The sequence below is a fragment of the Zonotrichia albicollis genome, chromosome 4, assembly GCF_047830755.1.
Source record: "Zonotrichia albicollis isolate bZonAlb1 chromosome 4, bZonAlb1.hap1, whole genome shotgun sequence".
In the NCBI taxonomy this organism is placed as follows: Eukaryota; Metazoa; Chordata; class Aves; order Passeriformes; family Passerellidae; genus Zonotrichia; species Zonotrichia albicollis.
The window spans coordinates 62,007,366-62,028,363 of record NC_133822.1 but is presented as its reverse complement, the minus strand read 5'-3'; the positions used below and the strand labels follow the sequence as shown (position 1 = coordinate 62,028,363).

Genomic DNA, 20,998 nt, shown 5'->3' with positions numbered 1-20,998 from the left:
ATCAGACAGTGCAATTTACTTAAATTTGAGCTCATTCTGTTTGTCAGAAGGCTGAGGTAAAGTATCCTGGCATCCATCAAAAGAGAGAAGATAAGTTTTTTGCTCTTTCACATCAAATTTATACAACAGTGCATTGATGTGCCTCACTACTCCCATCCCCACCACATCTGATTTTTTATTGTTGTCTTCACAATAATTTAAGGAAATCAGGCATTCTTTCCCCCTTGACTTGACAGGTCACAAATATAAGTGATTTAAACGGTGAGAGAATTGTTCAAGTCATGACCAGGTAGCAACTTACCCCTTCTAGGTTTAAGTATAATGCAGAAAGTCAAAGTACCAATTTTGGAAAAAGATGCTCATAGAATCCTAGAATGATTCTTGGAACATTCAGAATGTTCCAAAAAAGAATGTTGTCTTTCCTTATGTCATTTTACTACAATTTTCTCAGTTCTAGAAACACTGAGATAGTTTTGGAGGCTCTGGAGAGGATCCAGGGCAGAGCCACACATAGTTTCAGGTTCACAAACTCAGGCAAGAAGCAGTAGCTTATTTGTTACCTTGGAGCAAGAAGTTAGGAAAGTAATAGGAACATTTCAGATACTTCTTTTTAATGTATGCTGTGTATGGGGAAGTTGTGACTGCATGGCATAAATAATATTTGGGAGCTGTATATTTAATTTTTTTTTTACTCTTGTCATAATTTTAATATAAATACATTAGTAACACCTTTAGGCTAAGACTTTAGACTAAGTGTATTTTTAACATACTAAATATAAGCTTATTTTTAATTATTGTGACTCAAATTTGATGCTTAAAAATGCCAAAGCTTTTGGTTTTTAAAAACTTTGTTACATCTTTAATACTGCATCTATATGGAAGTCTTGATTACATGATGCTATTTGTCAATGTAGGATGGGGAATCAAGCTCTGTCCTCACTATGCAGGATTCCTAGGTGCTGCCTGCTGTGGCTTTTCTCACTCCAGTTTCCTTCCCACCTTTACTTTAAAATACTTTTAGCTATATTGTGCCTCTAGGAAAATAAACAGAAGATTCAAGGAGATGAAATTCAACAAGATTTCAGTAGACCTCTCTACTCTAACAATAGTACTATTTTTTTTTTGAGAAAAGATACTGTGTTTTGAAAGGATTTGGGAGAACTACATGCAAACTTGTGTTCATATTGAGATGATGTAGAAACTTAGAAACTTAGGACTTGAATTCAAAAGTTCAACTCAAAAGAGAAATTTTTGTCCAGCCCGTTCTTTAGCTATATTCACAAGTAACTGTTTATCCTTGGAGACAGTGAGGAAGAGGAAAGGGGAGTTAACACTCACATTAAATGAAAACTTTAGAATTAAAGATCATTGTCCAAAGACAAATCAGCATGAAGGGATGTCAATGGCTATTAAACATATAATATTACAGGCCAGATGGAATTGGAACGGTATCTGTGGAAGAGAAAGAAAGGTTTGAGGAAATTAAGGAGAGACTTTCCTCCCTTTTGGAAAACCAAATAAGCCATTTCAGGTGAGTGTAAAATTTATTCAATGAATACTACATTTTTTCTGGAAGAGTTTTCTTATGGTGTTTGATTATGGTCTTGAATGAGTGGAGTGAAAATAAAATGGTCTGCTTACAAAGGAATAGCTTAAATATGGAATGATTTATTTACACAAGTGGTTGTACTTGAAATTTGTTTGTGTAATATGTGAGTTTATAGATATTATAGAAAAGATTATTCAATAATACAGGCCTTGATTTTGTGGATTTTTTCAAAGTTCAAACTTTGTGTAACTCTAACCAAGAAAATTGTCTGAATGAAAGTGACTGTGCCATAACTATTTCTGAATTACTATGGATCAAGAAAATCATAGGAGTAGACAACATCTTTAATAGATGGCAGCTAAAACTTTTCTTGATGTCTAATGTAATTTTCTTAGTTTCATGATATACTTGTCTTTCTTAAGTTAAGGTTCATCATGCTGTATGAGGAGTTTGTCATATTAAGGACTGTCAGTACCCGCAGAAGATGTTTCGAGAAGGAGTATGAGAAACAGAGGAAATGGGATTTCCTGCTGTTTTGCAGCAATTGATGGTTTATGAAACTTAGTATAAAAATTGCAGACAGACCACCAAACCTGTTACTTTGTCGCACTAAGCTAACCTATCTGCCACTATTCTGTCAATCTGATTCTTTTAGACTGTATGTATAGAATTGTTTTGGTCTCTGTATCACATCATAAGAACCAGTTCCACAGTTTAGATAGTTCTTTGTGAATCAGAACTTTTGTTTGGCAGGGTTGACTGTGAGTTTGTTGAATGCCTCTCTGGTCTGATGAGGTAAATATCTGAGATTCAGTGTCATCGTTGGTCATTGGGGATTTTTTGGAGCATAGAGGACATAGCAGCCTTCACTTGGGACTTCATATGCATATTAAACTAAAAAGAGCTAGAGCTCTCCTTGGAGAGTATTCCTTTCAGGGAAAAACAACAGTCCTTCCTTTCCTCTTTCCTCCCTTCCAAGGTAGCAAAGAGCTCTTGCAGGAGAAATGATACAGAGTGCTCCCTAACTTCAGGCCTTCACATGCATGAGACTAATTAGAAAATGTATAATAAAGTCTAAATTATCTTTTGAGTTGGAACAAATAAACATCCTCATCATGTCTGCTGACCTACAAATTAGAGTTACATTGGTGAGCTTGGGCTGCAACATAGAACGTTTCTGCCTCAGTCTTGGTGGATTTTGAGCAAATTTGAACAGCATTAGAAATTCCTCCTTGAGAGCAGTTAAATGTGTCATTCAAATATGAATGACTTCATCCTTCAGAGGACTCTAAGGTTTGCCTTAAAATCCTATTTGATCAATACAGACAAACTGTCCTCTGCCAGGTGAGGAGTAATTGCTATTTCTTACTGTGAACAAATACTGGAAATAAAATAAAATAATAGGTGAAATGTCTGGATTTAAACGAGGATAGTGGCATAATACTGAAAGAAAGACAAGTGATAGTGCCTTCGAATCTAAATTTATAAAGCATATAAAGTCACAATATAGGACATCCTGACAAAGCAATGGTAGTAATATTTTAAATAAAACCTTGACTCAAAACATGTATAAGGGTCCCCTCTATCAATTAACAAAGAATAACCTTGGCTGTCAGATTGCTTTCTTAGGAAAATGTGGTATTCAAACAACTCCATATTTCAGTCCTTCAAAATTGTTATGATAACTGTGAAATGCTGAATATTTGGAAAAATACATTAAACAGTGAGGATTTATTCAGAGTATACACTGAATTTCTCTCTTTGGCCTTACTGTCCTTGAATGCCCTGTATTCCTTGTCATCAGATGATCCCACCTTCTCCCAGGCTGGATTCTTGCTTCCACTGTCCTTTCTGCTGGCAGTTTGGGCACCCATGTGCTTTATTTGTTACATTTCCTACAATGTTTCAGAGACTTTCATGCCCTCAATTTCACATAAGTTTTATTATTTTTAGATGCCAGATTGTCTATGATAACCTCTTTATCTTCCTCATGGAATCACAGAGAGGGTGTCAGATTGTTTGTTACCACTTTGATTTCTTAATTGTGGCATGCATTTGGCTCCTACATTTTTGAATTTTACCTCAGGCTGCTTGAAGGTTTCTTGCTTTTTTTGATTGTATCTTTTGCTTTTGTTTTTCAAGTTCTTCATATTTTTTTATATATATCCCATTCTTGAAATTGTAGATACATGTACTAAATGTACATTTACTGAATTTTCTGGCCTGTTCTCTTTTGCTACATTATTAAATTGTTCTGTTTTGTGATTATTACTACAGAGCAGCTCTTCTGTTCTGCACCTCTCAAACTATGTTCTCTTCACATTTGAGACTGAATCCAGAATAAGATTTTTTTTGTGGCTAAATTAGGTATTCAAGAAAGCAATTCAAACCTGTGTCCCAAAATATTGTCATTATACTTTTTCCTAATAAGATATCAGTCAAGTGTATATGTCTAGAGCTGAAATTTTGAATTTGCAGCTCCTCTAATCCTCACTTAACATTTTGTAATCTCACTGATCATTATAAGTAGCAGATGAGCGGTACAGTTTCAAGGATCATCAGCATTTTTTTTCTTCTGGAATATGTTGATACTTATTCTAAGCTTTGCCCTCTCTTCATTGCTTATTGTTGCATGCCCTGGTCAGCTGTCATGGGCAGTTTAATTGAAGAGTGCATGTCTCTTCCTGCCTTTTCAGAGCAGCTCTGAGCATTTGCTGTGTCCATTTAAGTGACTAGGTCACACCCATCTGGAAAAGATGCTCTCCCTTGCCTGCCAACTGATCTGCACCTCCCAATTTTAATATTCCCTCATGACCTTCTAAATTTTCATTTTCACTGCTATCAGCCTGGTTCCATTTGGATTAACATGCAGTCAGCCCATCCTGTGCTAGTGGCTGTCATCTAAAGTAGTTCTTAAGGTACTTACACCTTTCCTCTGTCACCTTCTCTGCCCACTGAGCCTTCTGGTCTCTGCCAGCCTCTCAGGCACCAAATGTGCAAGAGACAATATTTCTGAGAAAGCTATCATGAAGGTCTTGGACTTTAACCTCTTGCGTGGCTGTGTGAATTTTATCTCTGGAGTCTTTGCAGAGATAAAAGTAAATACTGGAATTCTCACTGCAGGAAATCCTGTTTTGACCTCATTTGTAGGGCTTTATTTTGGCTGACCAAAATGTAGATATAACATTCACTGGTCTGAATCCTTTTATCATAGGAAAAGATTTGACTAGTGGAAAACATTAGAATAGGAGGCTACTGTTCTCGGTGAGTAATAATAAGAAAAAAATTAATCTCAGCAAAGCAAAAATCATTTTTCCAATTGGGGATATCCCAGTAAGATTTTATAGACAGGATTAAGAGAGGTTACAGTTGCCTGAGAATTGTATTCTCATTGACCTGCTATATTGCATCATTCAGCAGACAAAAATAAAAAAATAAAGCTATGAATGCAATCACTTTTTAATTTACATGATTTTAGGAGTGGGTAGGGTTTAAGTTGTAGCTGATAAAATTTATGATAAGTGCTTTTCCAAGGTATTTTTAATATAATAGAAAAAACGCAGAATATCTGACAACGTTGATATCTCTAGAAATTAAAATACTTGACATTTTATCCTTGTCTTAATCTAATTTTAAAATAAAATACTATATACAGAATGTTGCTTCACAGGTCCAGTAGCAGTCATGGCTACATGAGAAATAGTGCCTCTTTCCAGGAAGATGACAATTAAACTCATCAAAGACCTTTAAATATCCTTCATAGCTGATAATTTGGAAGTGATGCTTTCTGCCTTTTAGGGTTTTTTTCTGCACTTAGGCCTAAAATGAAGTGTTGGTGAGCTGATACTGCAGTTATGTGTGTGTACTCCATGGTAAACTACTGAAGAGGCTTTCTGCTTTTATTAGTACTTCAGGTATGGGAGTCTTCTGCTAACATAATACAAGTTGTATGTAGATACATCTTAAAGTAAAGTAAAGCAGCTTTTATAATTCAGATAATTTTGTGTTCCTCTTATTTTTTCTTTCTCCTTTTTGTTCTTTTTTAATTTTTTTTTACTTTTTAAGATACTGTTTCCCTTTTGGACGTCCTGAAGGAGCTTTAAAAGCCACACTTTCATTACTTGAAAGGGTAAGTTTGGGAACACAAGTCCTGCTGAGCCTGCATTTTTCTTTTGCATTCAGGTTGCTGAAAAGCATACTCATTATTTTACTGCTGGTTATAACTGCTTACTGGAATGATGGTTGGTTTGGTTTTTCTCTCATTGTCTTCCACAGAGGCAAACATCTATTTTCTGCAGGAGTTATTTACTGGACTTCGCTTCAAGCCACTGAATTGTAGTCAGCGACTCTGGTCCTTTTTCATTTAACACTTACCCAGCATTAACCCTAAAGTGGTACAAGTCTGCTCTACAGCCCCCACTTACTGCTGTTTATGCCTTCTGTGCTGCTGATATTGCCTATACTCATATGGAATATTAAACTCCTTCTGTATAATTTAAATAATATTCAATAAATGCGTCATCTGAGTCAATTTAAGAAGCAAAAGCTATACACAGCAAATCTGACATAGGCAGCTATAAATGTCAGCTCCTGCCCAGCAAATCCTCTTGTATTGACTGGAAAGGAGAATATCTCATAATGATAAAAGCATCTCAGTCATCTCTGTGGAAAAAGGACTTCAAATTCCAGCAGAGATTCCAAAGGAATTGTATCAGCAGGAGTCTGATGAAGTTATGAATTCGGAAAAGGCTTAGGTCCCAGGCTGTGTTGCTTTGCCAAAATTTGTGAGGTTTGATCCTGGCAAATATTAGTTATTCTGCAGTGCAGAACAATTCATGGATTGAGATTCTCTCTTAGAAAACCTCTGCCATGTTCAGAAAACACATAAGGAGTCTAGGTATATATGTTTAATTTCACTTAGCATCTCAGTGATTGCAGTGCTGTGTAGGTTCCTTGTGCTTTTTGAAACATCAATTTCTTCTCCCCTTTCCTGCTGTTGCAAATTGTAATGGTGCTCTAAGTGGTGCTCAAGCAGCACCACTGTCAGTTTTGACTGGGAATAAATGTACTTTTCTACATTTGTGGATGCACAATAGGTTAAAACCATCTTATTTTACTTGTCTTTGAAAAATTTGGAAAAATTCAGACCAAGAACAAAAGGTTTTGAATACTGTAAATTTACTTGTTGATAACTCAGAAGTTATTAATTGAAAAATCAAGTAAACACAGATAGAGATGTCATATTTGTGTACAGCTATTCTGGAAGCCTGATTTGCAGCAATGTCTTCCTAATAGTATCTCTGTTGCTGAACCTGTTTCTTTTCTACCGTGTCCTTCCCTATACTGCATCTCTCGCTCTCTTCTTTTAGCAGTAACTTTTAGATATATAAGGGTGTATCTTGTCCAGGGATTCACTTGAGAAGCATTTTTTTAAGGTTGTGAGTTATCAAAAATTTTATTATTTACATGAAAATGTGATAAAACCATGTTGAGTTTTGTTTACACTTACCTGTTGAAAGTTAATGAAGTGCAGAATTAAATTTTAAATGCAAGTGAATTATAAACATTTTTTTAACATAGTAATCCAGAGTATATTATGCTGCATTCATATAAAGAGGTATGGATTCTTGGTTCACCTCACTTGCAATAGGTGAGGTAACAACTCACATGTTTTGAAAACATTTATATGGACTGTTCTTCTACTTGTCCATAATAAAATATTCTGCTGGAAATTCAATGTTTTCCCTTCCCCCTATATAGATGACATTTTTTTCACAGCAAGGACGTGTTGAAATTGAATAACCTTACCCTATGGAAGAGTCCATGGTTCTGCAATGGTGGAAGTTTTTCCACAGCCGAGAACCAAGCCAATTTCCATAATAACATCTTTAGTGGTAACTGTGATCCAGCCCATCCACAGAATGCTCTTGTTCTACTGGTCTCAATGTCACCCAAAGACTGATTGGCATGCTGCAAGATGGCAAACAGGAGGGATAAATACTGTATAGGCAGTCAAATCAGGGCTGAACAGAAACCTTCAAAGATGAAGGTCCACCAAGCTGAAATAGTTCCTTTTTGACTTCTGCCTTTAATCATTATCAGATCTGTAGTAACTTTAGTATACTTTTGTCCTTTTCCTGTGGGGTTTGGGTAATTGTAATGAAGTGGTATAATTGTCTCTGACACAGGTTTTAATGAAAGATATTGCCACTCCTATACCAGCAGAAGAGGTGAAGAAAGTGGTTAGAAAATGTCTGGAGAAGGCTGCCTTGATCAATTACACGCGACTTACAGAATATGCCAAAATAGAAGGTTAGTACAGCAATCAACTGCCGAGGTGGCTGTAAAAGCCAACAATGCCCATTAACTGCATATTCAGTGAGCAGCCTTTTCCCTTTCCAGAACAAACCCCTTCCACAGCAAGGGGAAATGTCTCATTAAAATCTCAGCTGGTGAACTGTGGAGCTTTTTCCTATTCATTGCTTTAATATGCCTCCTGGGACCCTGTTTGAATAAAAGACTAGGACTTCCTAATTTAAGTTGCCCTTTGTTCTTACTTTTGAGTTCTTCATAAATTTAAGAGGTTGTTTATGGGTTATTTTTTATTTCTCTAGCTATTTCCAGTGATTAAACTACTGACAGGAAATTCTTTCCTTAACAGCAGTGTCGCTGCCTTGAAATTTGAAAACTGTGTATAGATTCTTTTCTGAAGTATTTATAAGGCAGACAAATAGATAAATGCTATTTATTTTTGCTACTGTGTGATCAGATGTATAACAATAATCTGATCATTAAAACCCTAATTACATACTGATTTAATGAATTAAGGGAACAAAATACTAAGTTTGAAGGTAACCGGGAGTTTTTCTGAAAGTTTGGTATGTTCTATAAAGCACATTATGAAGTTAACTAAAATTCTGCTTTAAAAAATGGCCAGGATGCACAATGTCATTTTACTATTTGTAAATCTTATGGAGAACAAAAAGGAAGTCATAATAGTCAAATGCCTTCTCAAGACAGACTTTTATTCTCCCCATAAAGTACAAAAAGCTAGAGATACTCCTGTCCAAATGTATTCAAGAACAGAAAGATGTATGCACTGCATTTTTGGAGCTAGAATTATTCTCAGGAAAATATTGCAGGATTAATTCTGTTTTTTTAAAAATACAAATTTTATACACATTAATTTTTTAAATAGCATGTATTTCTAGCAATACACCTGAAGAAACAGAGCTAGCTTAGGAACAATTTGAAGAAGCCTCAAATATTTAGCAATATTATAAAGCCAACTTTTTTCCCATTTGTATCTCTGCTCAAATTCTCTGAAAAACATGAGTTAACCAATCTCACAAGTGATTAACAAAAGATCCATCTCATCACTATAGCAACCAGTATTATATCATGGAAGTAACAACATGAAACCATCCTAGTAACCAGTTTATCATAATTAATTATGATATCATGTTGTGTTAAAGAGAAAAAGGATGAATATTAAACCTGTTCTGGAAAATGAAAGGGAAAAAAAGAATGTTTTCCTTAGTTTTTTAATATTTCTGTATTCATAAAGGGAAATGTTAATATTCAGTATTTAAGTCATGTATCAAACCTGTTGAAACAATGAGTATAAAAATAGAAACATTTTTTATAATTTGAAAAAAAGCTTGTAAAAGATACCTGACAATAAAATGGATTGGAAAGTTTTTTGACATGATGTAAATAAATCTTTTCCCAAGATTTTTTACTGTATCCTAGAGAATTGTGGGACCTCCCCTGAAGTAGCAAAGTTTGCACTTTAAGATATTCACACTGCTAACACCGAGTAAGCTGGAGCAGAACATGAAACTGACTCCCATATTTCGACTTGCAATTTTCTTTTTTGGATTTATTGCCTTTTGGTAGGAACCCAACTAGATTTATTTAAGTAGCTTTACACTCATGTAGATATAAACACAAAGCACAGCACATCATTGCATATATAAAGAGAAATAGGTGAAGTACTTTTGTGAGAATAAAGTACTGTTGAAAGTGAAGGACTCCAGCATCGTAACATCAGAAAATTCAATGCACTGGATTTCAATGGCAATGAGACCTGTATTGATTACTTTTCGTACTCTGGTCATTACAAACATCCTACTTTTGTACCAATATAAATGTAATATTTTATATCAATGGGTTTCATTCTGCTCCTTTAGGTTTATAGGAGCATTGTTGTATCTGTGCACTGAAGTTACATTCTTCTCTTGAAAGCAATTTATATTAGTGTTTGCATTAAATGCTTACTCCTCAAACTGCATACAGGAAGCGTAGAGTCCTTATCTTTATAATATTACTAATGTCCTCAAATGTGGCTGGCACATCTTTTGGAGATTTTTGTCTATTTTTGTCCTTTTACTATTTATTTACTGAACAACATCATATTAGTTGGTCAAAAGGTAAATATTACAAGGTAATATCAGCTATAGACCAATAGCAAATACCTAAAACATAGAGATAAAAAGAAGGTTCTAATACAAATAATATTCTCATATATGTTTCTGAATTCCCATGCACAGTATGGATGCAAGCTTAGTGGCTGAGCTTGAAATAAAGACTACATAGTGCTAGTAAATGCAAATATATTACTCAGAAATATGCACCATTTCTCCCTCACATGAAAAATCCCATCAGTTGTGTGATGTACTCAAAATGTTAGGAAGCTATGAACTCCTTATGTGGTATTTATTCTTCTCTAATTATATGAGTTTTATTTCTGTAATGATGTTTTTCTTTCCCTATTTTTTTATTCAGCAACAACGGAAAAGGACCCAGGTGATTACTATTTTGCATGTCTGCATGTATTACAGATGTAGTGTGTTGTGTCTGTTGTTAATATTTTTCTTGATTTGAACAATACCAACATACCAGAGCATTTTTAAATATTAAAATTAATTTTTGTGTAGTTGAGTCCATGTATTTACACTAATACTTAATTATGATGTACCTATTTATTAGCAGTTTAGCTTTCTGTTTTGGAATATGATGAAGTTGTATTTTCTCTGAAAGGGGTATAACTAAATGATGCAGAAAAGTTTAATTTTGTTAAATTCAAAACCAGTTTGTGTATTTAGAGAAATGTAATTTCACAGTCCTCTGCAAAAATTGTATGTTTCAAAACAGAATTTTTCAATTTATTAATGAAGATATTGCTATGAAAACTAATTTTGTGAAACTGGTTTTACATTTCTCTCATATGGCTTTGTTTAGTGATACATTTCTTTTTCTAGGTATAGCTGAGGGCTACATGGAAGGTAGTTCTTTTTTTTCCTAATTTCATGATGATATGGTGTATCTTCTCCAGTCATACAGGGAGGGAGTTTTGAGTTCTTATATCCCAATATTTTAAAGTCATCATACAAAGAGCACAGCCGAAGTAGTATTTGCAGCTGAGTAAAACTGGCTGCATAGAAATATGAGGGATTGTGCATATCTAGACTGTGAAATAGAGCCGTGCACTGCTTTGTCTTACCTGACATACATACCCAAAGACAGAATGATTGCGGTGCATTTTGGGGTTTCACCAGCAATATCAAACACAGTTATGGGCAGGGGCATTGAGCGGGTAGTACTCTCATGATGAACCTAATTTTCCATCTGGAAAGACAGGCTGGTGTGATGATAACAAAGTTATCATGAAGGTAATTCAAAGAGAATCTCCTTGCTGATGAGGGGCTTGAAAATTACAAGCAAATTATTAAGACTGCTTTTTTTAACAACTGTGTCCATAACTGAAGTAAAAAAAATTCCGCTGATTTCCAAGACTTCCAGTGGTTTTTGTTTAAAAGCTTTAAATAAATAGAAGGTAAATAGAAGGTAAACAGAAGGTCTTTTGGAATTGTTCAAGAAGAGATCGGGCAGTGCACTGGTGGAATGGATATTCGTGCCACAGTCAGTCAGGGTGGGCTGAGGGAGCCCACAACGCTCAGATCATCTGCTGACCCCTCCCATCAACAGGGAGGTTCCTTAGGCAGGGGACTCCAAGTGCTCTGAAGGTCCTTCAGCAACTTCTCTGTGCAAGGACAATCTCACTGCATCAAATGCAAAACACCCTAAAAAATCTTTCCCCTCTGCGTTAAATACCCAAAGCTAGATAGCACAAATATTCCGTTTAATACTTTTACGCCTCTAGGAATTAAAGAAAATATGCCTTGAAATTAGAAATTTAAAAAAAAATTAATTGAAGTTAATTGAAAATTATTTGGCAAGTTGTAGAGATTTTTTCCTTTCACCTTGGCACTCCAAAACCTCGCCTGTGCACTTTTATACTATGTATACACTTTTATGCAATGCACTGATTTTTATACAATATGTATCACCTGAATTTCCAATCTTCTTGTGCCACACACTTGCTAATCTTTGTTTTTCTCAGGTTCTTTATGAGGGAAGCACAAAACCATTAAGCATCAATGACATAGTTACAGACACATAAATAAATAAATAAAGACATAAATAAATATATACATAAATAAATAGCTGTACCTGTTTTTAAATATTTTACATTAGGTTTCACCACGCTTTGAAAGAAACCATAGCCTTTCTTAACACAGGATAGCAAAGTTGTCCCTTAAGTGACCTGGCAAATAAGTAGATTAGAGAATGGATGAGAGGAAAGCCTATCACATATAGTAAGTTCACTGCCTGAGTTAGCTGAAGCTAGAGGTGTACAGGCTACGTTTATAATTTAGTTGCTTAATTAAATACCAGTTCTGACTAAAAATGCAAATGAAAATGAATCAAAAACTCAAAAAAAAAATTGTTGTTTTGAAAGGAGTAGATAGACTGTATCCACTGGAATTTTGTGAAGCACTGGACATATTTCTCTGATGCAAAAGACAAAGCCACTGAGATGAATCCCAATACATTTTAGGGCCAAATCCTGCTCCTGTTGTTGTCTCTAGCTGGACTCCTGCAGATTTCATAATGAACTTGATGTATAATATGCTTAGCCCTAATACCATATATTGTACTATTGTGGAAGATGAGAAAAACTATATCTAGATAGCTGTTATTTACCCTTTAACTTGTGCACTATATACTGATAATGAAGCTTGAATTTCAGGAGTGTCCTTGTTAGGTAATACAGAGGTGAATATGCAAATTCTTCTTGTTGTAAGAGCCTTTTCTTGGCAGCGTGGTTGCCAGGTTCCCAGGTCTATTCCCCAAGTGCTCTCATTTGCAGAGTCTCAGCTGAACAAGTCTCTGAATGTTTTCCCAAAGACAGTGGTTACTTTCTTAATGGCAAACATGGTGGCATAAGCATCACTGCCATCAAAAATATTCGTTTACAGTCAGGATGACGTTTTATTGAGCATCCTTCATCATTGTACTGTTATGAATATAGAATGGATTTTTTTTAACAAAAATTACATTTGCCATGAAAATTATATAGGGTTCAGCATGTCATTCTTTATTACATGTACAGCTGAATTTCTCATGGAGTAGCTAATCTGCTCAGTCAGTATAATTACCATTATGAAGAGAATAGCAGGAAACCTACTATTATAATTTTGAACTATATCTAAGAACTCTTAAATAATGTCCTGGTAGTTTGCAGCAGGGGTTTATAATTTGTCAAGGATATGAATCACAGCATCAATACATGAAAATCTTTTTTTAAGTATGACCCATTTTCATTTCAGTATATGCTGCCTTTGAGATTTCACTACCTGAAAATACTTTTTCAATCATTTTGTGTATGGCATGTATTCCTGTCTTATTCAGTATTTAACTTATATTAACTCTTCCTATAGATAATGTTGAACATAAATGGACCTGCAGATTCTGAGGCCAGAGACAAACAGTATTATTCATATGCTTTTTGCACACTTCCTGTGAAGAGCGTAAAGAGATTTGCATGGTCCCATCACCTGTTTTCTCTCCCTCAAAAAAGATGGCCTTCCTTACACAGACTTCTTATTTTTAACTTATATTTAATACACATCCATACACACAAAGTAATAAAATGCATTATTTGTTCTTTCTCATAAATTAATTAGATTAGATTTCTTAAATTTATTAGAAATCTAAATGGCTGAGGACTAATTAATTCTGCTATTGCTGCTGTTATTGCCTGAGAAAAGACAGAAAGTTACACATAAATGCATTTTTCAGCACAGGGGCATTCCTTTGCTGTGCAGATATAAAAGGGATTAAAATGGTAAATGTCTGTAAAGCAAACAGGGCAGTATTTATCATTGTCCATGGATATTAATTTCTGAAGCAACAGACAGATTGTAAACATTTGAATTATAAGTTCAGTTGTCTTTTAACTCAATTTTTTAAATTCTGTAGTAACTCAGTATAGGGCTCTTTCTGCTAAACGGTTTGAATAAAAGGAATAAGAATAAATTTCATTAAAATTGGAGCAAATAGTTACTCTGAAGTGTACAATTGTTCAAAGACAAATCAGTTGTGATGCCAAAATTTGTTTCTATCAGAAAGACTGCCAAAGGCTGAATAAATGTTAACTCCATACAAGAGAAGGTCAGGAGAAACTCAGAAGTTTGCTGGGGTTTAAGACATCAATCATTAACATACTCATTACATTCAAGTTTCTAAAGGAAGGGTAGTATGTAAATGCCCTCAAGGCTCAGAAGGATCTGTCTGGCTTAAAAAAGAAGAACACTACAAACATTATTGAAGCTGAGAAGGCAAGTGGAGAGAGTCATTGTACGTGGAGAGGACTTGATTTAAGCTCTCCATGCATGTTCATTTCACTGAACAAACAGAAGTGTCTTGCACAGCAGCATAGCACCTTCTTGGTCTCTGTTGTGCAACTAAATGGAAATGAGGATATGGGCAAACATCCATGATTTCAGTTTTGGACCTGTAAAATAATCCCCAGACTGGATCCTGATACTCCTTTGTAAACATACCCACATCCTCCTTTAACAGTAGGGCTGAGTCAGCCTTTGTCACTGTGCTTCCCCTTTTCAGTCCCCTGCTTCACCCACAGGAAGGTCATTTCAAGTCCTATGTGCTGTACAGGTGTATCATCACCCATACAGTTAAATTAGTTGTGCTGTACAGTTAAATTAGCTCCCAAAATTAAGCATGACAATCTTATCCTGTCTCCCAAATGAGGGAGGGATAGTTCCATCCTTCATTAGCATTTCGTCATCTCCAGTTCCTCCCTGCCCTATGATGCATTTTTAGACAAGAGTTTAGTACTCGTGCAGCCCAGACTTTCATCACCTTGTCTCAGAGTAGATGCCTGTTCTTCATTTCTATCATTTCAGGAGTCTTTCTCTATTAAAGTTTGAATTCCGTCTTCTTGAGCATTGGTGACAAGAACGGTGCAAAGTCATCCCCATTAGATGCCTTGCACAGTATGCTGTTATAGCAGAAACATTTTATCTGATATAGGAAGGGTCTGATGTCTGTATCATGCTTGTATCACAAAACCCTTCTGTGAAAAGCTAATTCAACCCAGTCTTAGAGTTTTGATCATTTTGAGCTGACATGTTCCCAGTTTATAGGAAATTTTTATTGCTGTTCATGTGTCAAAATGTATTGTCCCTTCTATAACTCTTAAAGGTATTTTGAAATGTTTCTCTCTCCCATTCTTTGGAATTATCAAATTCTTGTTACTGCATCTTTCTATCTCCCATGTTTTACACACTGTCATTGTGCTTCTGATATTTATTCTAAAGTCCCTGGTGAAAATATTAAGGAAGCTAAGATGAATCTTCAAGAAATCTCTCAAGAATCCTTTTCTTGCACTTTCTCAGCACTGCTTATTCCCTTTCACTTGAGGCATCTTCTTTATACCCCACACAGTTTCTTTTTTTAATCCTCACTTTCTTCAGCTTAACTGGTAGTTTTCCCATGAGGCACAGTATCAAATGCTTCATTAAAGTCAGAATAATTAAGATCTACTCAATTTCTTTTATACAAAAATATCCTATCTAAAAATGCACAAGTCTAGTTCAATCTATCTTTGCAAATCTGTGTTATATTTTATTTTATTTTCTGTTCATTTTGTGTCCTCAATTAGTAATTTCTTCAAATTTTGTTTCAGTTAATAATTTTCAACATACCTTTTCCCTTCCCCTTGCCTGCCAGCATTAGATTTTTTGTTTTCATTTTTCAGTAAGGCTCCAAAATTTAGAATCTTAAAATACTCAGTTTTTTTTTAAAATGCTTTTTTCTAAGTCTGCATTTTCAAGCACCAGTTTTCTCTCCATCTGACAGGTGAGTTATTAATCTATCCAGTTCTCTTTATTCACGGAACGTTGCAGTTTAGCATGTTTGTTATCTCTGAGTTTTATTCTACAGTATCAGGAAGCGCTGAGAATATTAGTTCTTTCCCCCTTTGAAGTGAAACTAGAAGTGAGAAAAAGAAAGAAAATACCAACTGCTTATATCTGTGTTGCCAAAATCAGAATACAAAAAAATCTTATATTAAATGCTTTGATGATCAGCTGGCAAAGAATGAGATTTTTCTTCCACTGTTGCCTTTTTGATTTTGTTATTTTTATGCTGTTCAATGAGCCAAGATTCCCTTTAGAAAACAAAACAAAACAAAACAAAAACATGTGATTGCCTCATGAAGGTAATAGCATTCAATACTATGATAAATTTTAAAAACCAGAAAATATTGGAACATGACACACTTAATAAAATGGTAGGTCATGGAGTAGGAGATATGTACTCTAACTTTTTACCAATCTCACAGTCTTTCTGTATTTAGTTAATAATGGTAATTAATTCTAATTTTTTTCCCCTGGGATTTAAAATGCTGTTGAAGTCATAGAAAGCAATCATGGAATGACTGGTTTCAGCTTCATGATTAAAGCTAAATTCCACTATTTGTATAAGGCTGGATTTTGTTTCTAATGTGAAAAACATAGAATGTCCTTCCAGATCTACCTCCTTACTTTTTCATGCAGAATTAATTCTGTGAGAAATTGCACTAAAATTTAGCACAGTGAAATCTAAATTATCTGTAGGGTTGATTATACCAGTTTTGGGTTTACTCTTCAGAGTCAGTTCAGGTTTAGTAGCAAACTAGCTTCAAGCAATCTTGCAGGTTTCACATGTTAAAAAGACCAAATGAATGGGCCCTGCTGGAGCAGAGTTGGCTCCACAAAGCTCAAATTATGTTGCGTCTGTATTGTCAATTACATTTTGTCCTGCTTTACTGTAAGCCCACTGAGGCTGTGAATTTGGGAGCTTCTCAGCATGCTTGCCCTTTTTCCAATGCCTCTGGCTGGAGATGGGTTGGCTTTCCTGAGACACTGGTTCTGGACATGCTTGTTGGAAGAGAAGGGGGAAGGATGAAATACGAGGCAGGAAAACCAGCAAGGGATATGTGCTGTGTCACTGAGGGGGAGACTGGCAGGCCAGAGTCAGGAGTCTCCTTGTTGCATTTTATTCATAACCAAGAAAAAAAAAATGCCTCTCTAATGAGCAGATTCCTGTGTGCAGCAAATGGCAATGAGAAATTAATCACACATGTTTAACAGCTTACATGCTGGGGAGAAAATGAGAGAGGCAAATTGTGCATTTGTCTTCAAGGATGTCTTCGACTCTCTTGTGGGAAGAAAGCTTGAGGTGGGTTTTAGACACACTGATGTTAGGTTTTAGACATCCTGATTGTCTCAGCAAGGAGGACTGGGGAGAAGTTCCCTGACCTGTGTGATGCAGGAGGTGAGGCTGGATGATCTGACAGTCCCCTGTGGCCCGAGGCTCCGCTGGTTCATGAAGCAGTCACTTTTTCATTTCAGCAGTGCTTCACTCAGTTAACTTAGCTCATTTAACAATATTGCTGGGTACCTGTGTGACTCACTGGTAATGCATACTTGAGAAAGCATCCATTATTTGCAAAGCCTCGTTTGCTTTTTCATTTTGGCAGGATGTGAAGCTGGAAACAGATGATTGATGGCTTTTTCTGTTTATTTTCTAAAAGATGTCAAGCAGCATATTTACTGACTTGACTCCTACTGCAACTTGTTAGTTTGAACAGTGTAAACACATCTTAACAACCTTTAGTAATTGTGGGAAGAAAGACATCATGAATATAATGAAAACTGACAGCACTGATTTCCATTCCTGTAATTCCTTTACGCTTACAAAGACAAGCACAGTATTTGGCTCAGGTGTTTTGGAGGGTCTAAAACTTCCAAATAAGAATTTATTGCTACTCATATTTCATATACACTACTTGCTTGGCTAAAAAAAAATCTTTCTTTATTTCTCAAATTACTTCATAGCCCCTTATGTATATACACATATAACTGGTGGATATCCATAAGCTATATTCCCTAGAATTTGAAAGGTGTTTAGTTACAGAGAAAAATGGCTAGGTGGTGTGGTAACTTACATATGGAGAAGGAGGCTTTACATGAAGCTTAAGTGAAATATAGGGAAGTCTATATCGTGCAGAAGAAATAGCATGTACTGATTTATTCTGTGAATAAGTAAACAAAAAAAATTAAGAGAGATTTGTCCAAGAATACAGACTGACACAGATACAGTCCAAGGATACAGACTGAGTACAATTCTCTGCCACCTTTCCTTAAGAACAGATCTTCTAAGAAAATAATTGTTTTTAAATTATTGTGGAAAGCTAGAAATATTAAGGGTAATTTGCATATATTTACCTAGTAATAAATAGTTTCAGTGTAAACTAGTAAATAGCATGCTGAGTTTTATGGAAACATGGAATTGGAATTGATTCAGTCTAGTATAGCCCACACTTTTAGTCATTCCTGCCATTAAATATCAATTGGAAACCTGCCGTACTCAACTCAAAGGTGTATTTACAGTTTTCATACTATTTTTCCTCCTAAACATGCTAATCCTATTGAAAATAACTGTTCCTGAACATTAGTCCCACAATGACTGAAAACTTTAAAATATCTAGTTTAAATCACTTGTCATGACTGATCTATTCTTCTGCCAGCATCATCCCTGATCAAAGGTGAGTCCTGTCCTTCCCAAGTGTTCCCACTCTGGGAACACTGAATTCCTACATTGCCTGTGCGTGAACATTTCTGATCCTCACTTTCATCCTTCAATTTATTAGACTTATGATGCCTTTCAGACAAACAAAACAAAAAAAACCAGAACAAACAAACAAACAAAAAAACTGATCAAAATCCATCACTTCAGCACAGATGACCAGAACTGTATTTCCTTAATGCCTTGTTCAATGTAATTGGTACTTGCCCGAGACCATATTTCTCTTCACTGTGATCTTATCACAGTGGTGGGGCAAGATAATCTCGCAGTTAGGTGGTAAATCTCTTTTCTCCTGCTCTCCCTAGTGATAATGATACCTGTTCAACAGCCATTTTTAGGCCATCTTGAGCTAATTGCAAGTATGGAATAAGTGAATTTATTCCAGAGCAAAAATGCAACATGAGATTCAACGTAATTATTAGAATGACTTTCTTAATAATGTAGAGGAGCCCTTGTAGGATAGAATTTCTGAATATTTTACAGCTTATTTAGTTTCATTAGCAAGATATGCAATTATGCATGCAATTAGTTTACTTGGTAAATGGTGAGGTAATGAAGATCAGGCTGAGTTTGCAATAAAATGAGTTGTTTATGATGAAATCAGATGTTCCAGTCATGCTCTCTATTAATATCACTGGTTTATTCCTAAGACTCATTAACATCAGTGACACTGCTAGTGATGTATGTTATCTGTATGAATTGTACTTGCTATGTGTTCAGGGAGAGGAGGACACTGACCACTAGGAGAAAGAGCGATTTCAGTCCAGGATAAGTGTAGAAACCACTGGTTTAGTCTGAATCCAATAGTAGTCTTTATAATGTAAAACCTAAATAATAGGCACTTGGCTGATCCTTGCTAATCTCTTTTGATTCAATATGTTTGTTGTTGTATTCATATAATCATTTTACAATATAAGAATTGTGAAGGCAATACAGTACAGTATTAAAAACAATGATCTTGGCATTATGAATGTATTTTTGTGCCTTGTGTGTGCTTTGTGCTTGACCCATGTTCCTACACTAACTCATTCTTGAGCTAAATTCTGGTTTCAGAAAAAAAAAAAGTATTTCAACATATCTGGTTATGTGGTCTCTTCTAATAAGATTTGAAAAAATTCTTTGTAGTTGCTTCAATAAGTAGTTTTCCTGCTTGGTTTTTGCATGCAAACAATGTGGGGTATTAGTCACTTTGAAGTAGGTGTTTGCTGGCGATTCTAATCCAGTGTTTCTTCAAAATTGCATCAAAGCTCTATATTTCATTGCTGTAATATGCATTAATGTGTTAGTGCTGGAGAACTGGACAAGGTCACCTGCCTTTAAAATGTCTGCAATGTTGCTTTGACTTGCTATGAATGTCAAGTGCTAAAAATGTTTATTGCATGCAGATTGATATTCTTACTAAAACCAAGGAGATTATGTGAATTGTTTCATTAATCTGCTAATGGTCTATGTAATGATCAATGCAATATGGGAAGGAAATGTCACAGAATTTTCTGCATATGAAGGTGTGTATTCACATGATTTGCTGTCCGTGTGAAGATGTGTATTCACATGATTTGATATCCATAAACTTGCACAAAAAATGAGAGAACAGAATTCCTGAAATCCACTTTACCTTGTTATCAGCTTTATGAGTTCTCTGCAAACCTGGTTAATGTGACCATACATTTATGCTTAGCAACAAGAAGATTTTTAAGCAAACAAGCTCTAATAGCTAATGCTGAAGTTATCCCTAACAATGCAGATTATGTAGTCAGACAAGTTACTTTTACTGACTAAAATGTTTGTAAAAAATTCTGTTGAACTCTTCCCTTATCTCCTGTGATTCTTCCTGAAATATAGTGCTATGATTTTTTTAATTGCAAGCTAATTTTTGTTTAATTTCCCTGTAAGTATTTTAGTTACATTTGGTTTACCTTTGTTGTTTCTTTTCTTTTTGAAGTCTTCTGGGTAGAGTAAGTGAGCCTCATGTAATTTGTAATTTTTGCATTTGTATTTCTTCTAGGTGGAATTTTTAGTAGACTTGTGTTAATTCTGTTATAAGATCCTTATTTCGTAATGCTATTTTTCATGGTATGGTATTGGAAAGAATTCAGATTCACCTTTACTGATGAACAGCAGGTAGAAAATTAGTTATTTGAATAAGTAGTTACTAGAAATTAGTTGTATGAGTTATTTTGGTTTGCATTTTCTTATTTTTAAATATACCTAAAATGGAATGTCTTCTTTTGATTGAACATTTGGAATTTTTGACTGCTGCAAAAGGTATGAATTTTGCTGATGACAGTAATGAGTCACCTGGTGAGAGGATATTGTACTGATAATAACAAAAAAGGTCTCCACTATCTGCTGTCTTTGTATATATGGCCTTGAAGAGAAAAAGAACTTCCTTATTGCAAAAGTTGAGCATCTAATACACTGATGCATCTGTTATTTCTCACATCTTAG

At 35.2% G+C, this 20,998-nt stretch overlaps 1 protein-coding gene across 5 annotated transcripts in view; it reads left to right on the top strand.

Moving 5' to 3' along the window:
• The window catches only part of CADPS2 (calcium dependent secretion activator 2), a 287,443-nt gene that overhangs the window by 206,348 nt on the left and 60,097 nt on the right, over window positions 1-20,998 (top strand). For all 5 annotated transcript variants that reach the window (XM_074539967.1, XM_074539966.1, XM_074539969.1 and 2 more), the window contains exons 14-17: window positions 1,430-1,531; window positions 5,615-5,678; window positions 7,738-7,861; window positions 10,337-10,357. In XM_074539967.1, coding sequence (XP_074396068.1) covers window positions 1,430-1,531; window positions 5,615-5,678; window positions 7,738-7,861; window positions 10,337-10,357 — 311 coding nt within the window. The remainder of the gene's footprint in view (window positions 1-1,429; window positions 1,532-5,614; window positions 5,679-7,737; window positions 7,862-10,336; window positions 10,358-20,998) is intronic.